Source organism: Mirounga angustirostris, unplaced genomic scaffold (assembly GCF_029215605.1).
Source record: "Mirounga angustirostris isolate CCGP_5_RB_7025 unplaced genomic scaffold, mMirAng1.0.hap1 SCAF_5, whole genome shotgun sequence".
In the NCBI taxonomy this organism is placed as follows: Eukaryota; Metazoa; Chordata; class Mammalia; order Carnivora; family Phocidae; genus Mirounga; species Mirounga angustirostris.
In genome coordinates, this window is record NW_026991713.1 from 58,023,122 (window position 1) to 58,032,483 (window position 9,362).

Below are 9,362 nucleotides of genomic sequence, written 5' to 3' on the forward strand. Positions count from 1 at the left end.
ATAAATAGGCAAGGGAGTGGGTACTAGGTCCTGGCTTGTAGAATGTGCTACTATAGTTAGCAGGGACACTGTGTCCAAGAGGCCTTCTTGCACCTTTGCTCCCCTGAGGAAGGAAGCCATGACTTCCTTCTACTCTGCTATATCCACATCATTCCCCCAAGACACAGTATAAAAAAGCCAAATTCACACTGTCACAATTAATTTATTGAAATTTTATAAAAACTCAGCCAAGTAGAAGAGAAAGGTACAACCCAAGAGTACAATTCTCTTCAGTGCTTTTTTTCTCCTTGCCCCTGTGCCGCTGATGTTAAGACAGCTCCTTGCTATCCACTAACCAGGCAGCATGGAAATATTCTTAAAGTGAGGTCATATGGATTTCAAGCTGGGGCCAGATCTCAGGCATTTCCTGAGGCATCTCAGGCAGGCAACAGTTATCTACTGTCCAATACCCTTGTCAGAGGAAAAAGCTCAGCTTAGTCAGTCCCTAGAAAAGTTGCTATCTTCCCCGGGTCAGACACTAAGGAACCTTGACAGGATCCAAAGACAACCAACAGTCCTGATTATAATTCACTGTAAGAAGGCTGCAGACATCAGGCACGTGGGACTCTCAAGATGAGCCTGACCATTTCCTAGCCTTTCCATAACCTCCTGGCTTTCCACCCCAGCATTTCCAGCCAGCTTGTAACCCAATTTCTGGGGCAGTGAGAGGGAGAACGTCATTATGAACACAGACTCTTAGATTGGAGCAGGAGCCAAATGAAATAAATAAGAGAATTGGGTTGGGAGGGAGAGTAGAGGAGAGGCCAGGGAACAGTCCTGCCTCAAGTCTGGTGCACCTCATGGAACATCAGTTCACGGGGGATGGCTGTTTCTGGACCAAACTTGGTAGCTGCTCGACGCTCAAAGGCAGCGACATTCTGCTTGACAACCTCATCAAAAAACATGGTGGCCAGCTGGGAGTGCAGCAGAGAACGAAATTCAAAGGAAATCTGGGAACAGGTAAGAGACAGTCAGAAACTATTCAAGACCATGTTGGATCGTCCCTGGCCAAACACAAGGACACTTAGTATTCCATGTCTTTTCTTCCCCTCCCCCTCCAGTTCCTTAGATTCCCTCAAAAGCCCTTACTTAGGACTGAGCACAGAATACAAGTCTGATGTAAGCTCAGACCTGTGGAGAGTGTCATTGACTTGGGAAATGCTAAGTGCTAGCTATACTTAACTTCCATAGTACCTCCGCTCAACCCTCACCACCCAGTTGTAGCTCTATGCTACACAGCCTCCTGACTCACCGAAAAGTCCACAGTGCAAGTTCGGGGGTAGGCAGGAATACCAGGGCTGAACCGCCAAATGGTCTCTAAGTGGTTGAAGAGCTTACCATCAGTGCAAACAGCCTAGAAGAGGGCAGTGAGTTAGTTAAATAATAGTACAATGGGATAAAACCTATGGGGGGGGCGGGGGCGGGGCACCTGGGTGGTTCAGCAGTTAAGCGTCTGCCTTCCACCCAGGTCATGCTCCCAGAGTCCTGGGATTGAGCCCTGCATCGGGCTCCCCGCTCCGTGGGGAATCTGCCTCTCCCTCTGCCCCTGGCCCTGCTTGTGCTCTCTCACTCTTGCTCTGCACACTCTCTCAAATAAATGAATACTTTAAAAAAAAAAAAAAAAACGGCGCCTGGGTGGGTCAGTCGTTAAGTGTCTGCCTTCGGCTCAGGTCATGATCCGGGATCGAGCCCCGCATCGGGCTCCCTGCTCGGCGGGAGCCTGTTTCTCCCTCTCCCACTCCCCCTGCTTGTGTTCCCTCTCTTGCTGTCTCTCTGTCAAATAAATAAATAAAACCTTAAGGAAAAAAAAAAAGTATAGTAGGTATATATAGTAGATAGAAGAAATAACTGAAAAATGTTTTCCTTTCCTTTCCTTCTAATGTTTTATTAGGGAAGTATTTGACACATGGAGGTGAAATTATTACAAAGGCCAAAATAGCCTTTAAAGGTAAAAACGCTAGAGAATACAAAAACTTTGCTAATTAATCCCTCCCAGCGCCTCACCTTGACCATGTGAGGTTTGACCACGGAAACAGCAGAGGTATAACGTTCCACAATAGGTGGAAAGCCAACCTCTAACTGGGCCTTCAGGTGACCTTTGCGGCTGGATACCACCAAGGACTTCTTACACCAGGGCACAAACTCACGATACTCCTGGACATTGGACACCACTTCGTACATCTCCAGCATTGAGTACCTAAGGGAAGGAATCAGACAGAAAGGCCAAGGAACTGCCAGCTGGGTCAGGTTCCTCCTTGCCCTAGGTGCCCTCCCTGCCCCCATGCCTTTGCCCACAAACTATTCGCCTTCAAGAACTAGAGATCCCAAAGAAGCCTGGATGACTTCCCAAAAGCAAACATGGAAATTTCCATGATGTTAAAGTTATGTTTTGTAGTTCACAGAACGTTTTTGCATTTACTATCTATTTTGATCCTAAGAGGGAACATCTAAGGGGAACAAAGGCTATCAGTTTTTCTGGTGATCACACAAGAACTCAGATCCTAGCTCTACAACTTTCTAACAATGTAGTCCTAAGTAAATTACCTGTGCCTCCGTTTTCTCATCTGTAAATCTGAGTTGTTAATAGTACTTGATTCATAGGTCTGTTGAGAGGATCAAATGAGAAAACCTACCTAAAACACTTAAATAGCCCAACTACTAGCAGTAGCAAGTGCTCAGTGTTAGTATTATATCTTGCCCACAAATACGTTTAAAAGGTCAGCAGAGAAATAATACCCTGTCGTCTTATATTGTCCAATTCTAATCACGGGTTCACTTAATGCACATGCAGGGCAACCAAGAAGGGGGAAATTAAGGTTGGAAGACTGGCAGGGAAGGATAAAGGATCAATAATAATAGCTGGGGAAAGGGATGGCCAGGGATGAATCTTGCCCACTATTGCTACCCTTACATTCTAGCCTGGATTTAGTCATTTGTTTGGAGAGGAAGGGAATGTGGAAGGATGCTGGACAGGGGAGGATGCTCACCCCATGATCCTACGCTCAGAGTAAGCTTTTCGCTTGTTGGTGAAGGGGGCAGCAAAGCCCATGAAGGAACGCGTAGGAGGTAAGCCAACCTCAGCCACCAAGACCTGGGCAACCCGGGGCAAGAAAAGGCTGCAGGACATCAGAAATCTAAGGACAAAAGGAAAGGAGAGAGGACCTCATGATTCTTTGTATTCCTCAACCATTCCCAGGTGAAGGGGGGGGGTGCATCCCAGAGGAAGGTCATCCGTACAAGCGTTTCTCCCAGCACCTGCTGCAGCCCGCCAGGCTCCCTAGCCAGGCAGTCACGAGTGCGAAAGGTCGAGGGCGGCTGAGAACAGTGCCGGGGGAGGAGATGGGGAAAAGTGGGGTGCGTGCGAGGGGCTGTTGCCTTGGAGTGTGGGCTACGATACTGTTAAAAGCTAGGACTCTCAGAAAGTATCACAGTCTCTGGGGCCTTGCCAAGCCGGGCGTTGCCAGGGCGCCCGAGAGGGGCAAGTAGTGGTTGGGCACCCACCCCGGGGACTTCCCCTCGCGAATCACTTGCAAAAGCATTCCCCAAAGCTCTACCACGAGACCCGTAGATAAGACCGCTGCCGCCCCACTCCGCGCCAGCACCCAGAGTTGCAACCCTCCGCCATGGAACTTCGCGACCCCGGGCGACCCCCTTTCCAGCAGCGCAGACGCTCGCACCTCCCTCTCACCTCATTGGTCGCGGCGGTCGCGGAGGGCCTGGGGGCGGAGCCGGGCGCGCGCCCGGGCGGAGCGCGAAGCCGCAGCAACGCTGGGCCGCCGCGCGCGTCCCGGCTGGGAGCCGCAGCGCGCCCGCCGAGGCCATGCGCAGGACCGACCCTCCCTTGCCCTCTGGGCTGTGACACCCGCTGCGCCCTCCTCACTCCCGAGGAAGAGCGGCAGGAAGCGGCCGCCGGGCGGGTTCAGGGTCCCCGAGGACAGGAGCGGCTCGGGGCTGCCGGCTCCTCTCGCCCTGCTCCCGCCCGGGCAGCGGGGTAGACTAGAACTGAAGCCGCGACCGCTGCTCCCGCAGCTCCCAGTACCCCCACGTCACGCCGTTGCCATGGCTCGGAACGGGGAGAGGGAGGAAGGAAGGGGACAACGCGGCCTTTCGGGAGATGTAGTCTCACACCTCTAGCGAGAAAGGGCGCAGGAGTGAATGTGTGAGAAGCTGCAGAGATGTCCAGGAGGAACGAAATCGCCTGGCGAACTACTTGGCGAGTCTGTGGTCACGGAATTGATACATAAGCACAGAGGCGTGTCGTGGGCGTGTCATCGGCAGACATCTGTTGATCTTCTGAACGTCTCTTTTAGAGCCTTTATTCTTCCTCGTTCAGAGTTAGAAGTTCTATTAATCTTTGTATCCTCTATAGTGCCTCGTACTATACATCTTTGAGAAAGGAAATTAATCTTCCAAGCTCTGGGCTAAGACTTTGCATAGTTTTCTCTTTTAATATTTATAGAAAGAAGTGGGGGTGGGGGAGAGGGAAGAATCAGGCTTAATTTTAGGGGAGAAAACCGTCTTTGTCTGCAAGTGTGCACTTGATGAACGGTGAGATCTGAGGGTGGGAACCCAGGCAAAGAAATATCACTGTACTGCTTTCCATCGTGATACAAGTAGGGGGAAAAAAATGCTCTTGATAAAAGTGAGAAGAACAAAAGGAAAATAAAAAGAGAGATTGGATCTAGATGGGTACCAAAGTCATTGAAATTCTCCCACGGTTCAGTAGAGGAAGGCCATTTTAAGAATGGTGGTGCCTCAGGTGCCTGGGTGGCTCAGTCAGTAAAGTGTCTGCCTTCCGCTTAGGTCATGATCCCAGGGTCCTGGGATAGAGCCCCTCCAGGAGTTGGGTCTCAGCTTCCCTCCACCCCCTCACCCCTCACCTTCCCCCCCCCCCGCTTGTGTGCTCTCTTTCTGTCTCTCAAATAAAGAAAAACAATTTTTTTAAAGATTTTATTTTTATTTTATTCATGAGAGACAAAGAAGCAGAGGCAGAGGGAGAAGTGGCTCCCTGCTAAGCCTCCATTCTTGGACTCCATTCCGGGACCCTGGGATCATGACCTGAGCCCAAGGCAGATACTTAACAACTGAGCCACCTAGGCATCCCTAAACAAATAAAATCTTAAAAAAAAAACAAAACAAAACGGTGGCGCCTGCTGTTGCATTGAGAGATGTTTATGCTATTATAGTGTGAGCCCTTCCTCTGCTTTTGTTCTAAATCTGTGGTCTCATTTCCACACTCAGGAAAGTTTTGTCTGAGTAAGTGTGGAAGGGGGAAGGAGGATAAAGTAATTCAAGACTGTGTCGCCTTTGGGGTCTAATTGGTTTGGAAGAGAAACAGCTTCCCTAGAAACGGGGCCCTGGAAACAGAAATCCTCCATCTCCCCACTCCTCCTTGAGATTGGCATTTTTGGGGGGATTTCCATTGGATATGGATTGACTTAATTTTTAAAGATTTTATTTATTTATTTGAGAGAGAGAGAGTGAGAGCATGAGTGGGGGGGGGGGAGGAGACGAGGGAGAGGGAGAAGCAGACTCCCCCACCACAGGGAGCTTCACGCGGGGCTTGATCCCGTGACTCTGGAATCATGACCTGAGCCGAAGGCAGACTCTTAACTGACTGAGCCACCCAGGAATGCCAATTTAATTTTTTTTTTAAGATTTTATTTTTAGGGATGCCTGGATGGCTCAGTCGGTTAAGCTCTGCCTTCGGGTCCTGGGATCCAGTCCCGCATCAGGCTCCTTGCTCAGCGGGGAGCCTGCTTCTCTCTCTGCCTGTCGTTGCCCCTGCTTGCACTCTCTCTCTCTCTGACAAATAAATAAATAAAATCTTGGGGCGCCTGGGTGGCTCAGTCAGTTAAGCGGCTGCCTTTGGCTCAGGTCATGATCCCAGGGTCCTGGAATCGAGCCCTGCATCAGGCTCCCTGCTCAGCGGGGAGCCTGCTTCTCCCTCTCCCACTCTCCCTACTTGTGTTCCCTCTCTCGCTGCCTCTCTCTGTCAAATAAATAAATGAAATCTTTAAAAAAAAAATAAAATCTTAAAAAAAAAAGATTTTATTTTTTAAAGTAATCTCTACCCTCGACGTGGGGCTTGAATTCACAGCCTTGAGATTCTCTACCGACTGAGCCAGTCAGGTGCCCCTGGATTGCTTTAAATTTTGAGCCTATTTTATTTGAATGTCAAAGAGCAAGAGCCCTCCCTTGAACTCTGCCTTACATTCAACGTTTTTTTGTTTTTTTTTTTTAATATTATATTTATTTAATTGAGAGAGAGAATGAGATAGAGAGAGAGAGCATGAGACAGGGGAGGGTCAGAGGGAGAAGCAGACTCCCTGCCGAGCAGGGAGCCCGATGCGGGACTCGATCCTGGGACTCCAGGATCATGACCTGAGCCGAAGGCAGTCGCTTAACCAACTGAGCCACCCAGGCGCCCACATTCAACGTTTTTAAGGACGGCATTTTTGGGGAATGCCTGGGTGGCTCAGTTGGTTAAGCATCTTTCTTCCGCTCGGGTCCTGATCCCAGCCTCTTGGGATCCAGTCCCACATCAGGCTCCTTGCTAGGCAGGGAGCCTGCTCCTCCCTCTGCCTGCTGCTCCCCCCCTGCTTGTGCTTGCGTTCTCTCTCTGACTAAAATAAATAAATAAATAAAATCTTTTAAAAAATTTTTAAAAAGAAGGCATTTTAATCCGTATTTTATATTTATATTATATATACATGAAGCCCCAGATTGGGGAATGATCTTACCTCTTTTTCTCTCCTAACATTTCTTCTTTTTCCCTCAGCACCCCTTTCCCCACCACCAGGATACAGTATCGCTTTCCAGTTCAAAGATGGTAATCTGGAGCCACTCTGAGATGGGCATGTGACCTTGAGGGACAGATTTACTCTTTCCAACTCTGCTTTCTTGTCCAGACCCACTCCCTCTGACTAAGGGCTTACAGTGTGAGATAGCTGCTTAGAATGAGGAGAAAGGATCTGGCTGGATAAAAGACAGAAATTAACCAGAATACATGACTGAACTGTGACCTCATTAACACTATGCCTTAACCGAGTTAACTGCTGCAGAATCCCCAAGGTACAATAGGCCTGCCAAGCCAATTTGCTTGTTGTCCCCTTACTAATTAGATTAGCTAATTACTGCCATTTAAACTTTTCCTAGTTCATTCCTCGTACTTGAACAACCAATTTCCTGCCATTTCCCCGTCATTCTACATCAATAACTTCCTTCAGGTACTAACTCAAAACGCATCTACTTGAGGAAGACCCTCTCTTGACTGAACCCATCCCTGAACATTATCCCAAACACATAATGCCATGTAAAATAGTATGTATCCTATATTCTCTAGTTGTTTCATATGTATATGTATGTTCTTCTAAGTTCCATAAAAATAGACATAACTATTACTTCTAAGTTGCTACTTCCAAACCAGTTAGTATAGTGCTGTACTATGCATTCTATAATGGTTGAGTCCTCAATCAGCATTTGTTAAAAGAATGAAAACTGAGGCTTAAAAATAGGCAGGTTATCTGCATAGAGTTACCCAAATGTGAATTCAGTAGTTGACTCACAGGACTGTCTTCATAGAAGGGCTTTGCGACCACGTCCAGCCTAAATACTCCCCCACCCCGCCCAACCCTGTGCATCTCCCTGAACCTTGGAAGTATCTGTGTTACCTACATCATATCCCTTTTTTTTCCCTACTGGGAAATCCTCTTTCTGTGCTCTGAATAATATTAAAAATAACTCTTTAGCCCTTCCTCCTTCTTCCAGCTGCCCAGAGAACCCAGCTGGCAACCTTTGCTTGTTCACCTCTATTCCCACGCCAGAACCAGGCACGTGACCCCAGCTCAACCCCTGACTCCAATTCCTCAGGTTACCAAGAGCTATTTCAGGCAGTGAAGGCCATGTAGTCCCCTCTTCCCCATCCTCTGGGCCATATCCTAGCTCAGCCCTTCCTGGAAGGTCCAATAGTCAAGTCAACATGTCCCAACACCCATACCCATCTGCTCCCCAGCTACCTTCAGTTTCTACTTCTTCAGCCTCACCTTCCTCCTCCTCCTCCTCAAATGTTAAGTGCCTCTTCCTGCTCTGTGAGAGCTACAAAGAATAATGTATACCTTTACCGTAGGAGGGCTCAAAATCCTTTTGTCATAGGAAAACAAACAAAACCAAAGCAATGTACAGCCCTGTGTTGGAAGATTGGCAAAGAAGGAGTTTAAAATCTATTCTGAAATGTTGGACACTTGTATGTCAAAGATGGAAGGTGAAACAAGCCGCAAAGGTGTGCAATTGAAAACTGACTGCTACAGGGGCCCCTGGGTGGCTCAGTCGTTCAGCGTCTGCTTTGGGCTCAGGTCATGGTCCCGGGGTCCTGGGATGGAGCCCCGCATCTGCATCGGGCTCCCTGCTCCGCGGGAGGCCTGCTTCTCCCTCTTTCCTCGCCCCTGCTTGTGTTCCCTCTTTCGCTGCCTCTCTCTGTCAAATAAATAAATAAATAAATAAAAATAAAACTGACTGCTACAGTGTAAACTAATTTGTAAGTGTTAAGCCTAACAAAAGGGAAAGAACCCGTTAACCAGGGTAAGACTCCTTGCGAGAGGTTAAATTTTAAGTAATATTGTAAATTTTATTTTCAATATGGTAAAAGTTAAGAAATTATTAAAGGTGGGTGCCTGGGTGGCTCAGTTGTTAAGCAACTGCCTTCGGCTCAGGTCATGGTCCCAGGGTCCTGGGATCGAGCCCCACATTGGGCTCCCTGCTCAGCGGGAAGCCTGCTTCTCCCTCTCCCACACCCCTGCTTGTGTTCCCTCTCTCGCTGTGTCTCTCTCTGTCAAATAAATAAATAAAATCCTTAAAAAAAAAATTATTGAAGGTATGTAGTGATAGGTATTTTTCCCTCTCATTCCTCATTCCCTGGTTCCCAGTTTCTCTCCCCAGGAAAAAGCACAGGTATGTGTCTTGTGTATCTATTCTGGTGGGAATCAAGATACCAAAGGCAATGAAGGGCATAGATTGTTAGAGAGCAAAGGAGAGCTTTCATTATATCTGTGCCTTGACAGGGGGCCAACTTGCTACGCTTCTTCTAAATGTGTTCCCTCTTAGAACACTCATACTGAGTGGCTGAGCTCTAACAGGACCCTGAATCACCTTTTATAAATTGCACCAAGTTTTCAATATCCAGTTTTCTTCCCTCTTTTCCTTTTCTGGGCTGGGATGACCTCCATCCAGATCTTGCCTGATTGGCTGCTCTCCGGCCTCGCCAATGGAGGAGGGAAAGCACCCCACCCTTTTCTGGGGAGAAGCCATTGAGCCTCTTAAAGTGT

At 48.2% G+C, this 9,362-nt stretch overlaps 1 protein-coding gene across 2 annotated transcripts; it reads right to left on the bottom strand.

Annotated features, from left to right (window-relative positions):
- Positions 1–182: 182 nt before the first annotated feature.
- On the bottom strand, positions 183–4,247 carry COQ10A (coenzyme Q10A). Of its 2 annotated transcripts, none has more exons than XM_045873201.3 (5): positions 3,728–4,247; positions 3,027–3,173; positions 2,044–2,236; positions 1,292–1,393; positions 183–989 (listed from the first exon to the last, which is right to left on the bottom strand). In XM_045873201.3, the coding sequence occupies exons 1-5, from the start codon at positions 3,859–3,861 to the stop codon at positions 822–824; spliced, it is 744 nt and encodes a 247-aa protein (XP_045729157.1). In that variant the 5' UTR covers positions 3,862–4,247; the 3' UTR covers positions 183–821. The 2 variants fall into 2 exon arrangements, with proteins under 2 accessions (XP_045729157.1, XP_045729158.1); XM_045873202.3 differs by lacking the exon at positions 3,728–4,247 and adding an exon at positions 3,594–3,708.
- Between the last annotated feature and the right edge of the window lie 5,115 nt (positions 4,248–9,362).

Excerpts from the sequence above, each read along its gene's own strand:
- COQ10A (XM_045873201.3), bottom strand. The coding sequence starts at position 3,861 with ATGGCCTCGGCGGGCGCGCTGCGGCTCCCAGCCGGGACGCGCGCGGCG. Across the intron at positions 3,174-3,727 it reads CGACCGCCGCGACCAATGAG|ATTTCTGATGTCCTGCAGCC; the intron begins GTGAGAGGGAGG and ends TTTTGTCCTTAG. Across the intron at positions 990-1,291 it reads CTTGCACTGTGGACTTTTCG|ATTTCCTTTGAATTTCGTTC; the intron begins GTGAGTCAGGAG and ends ACCTGTTCCCAG.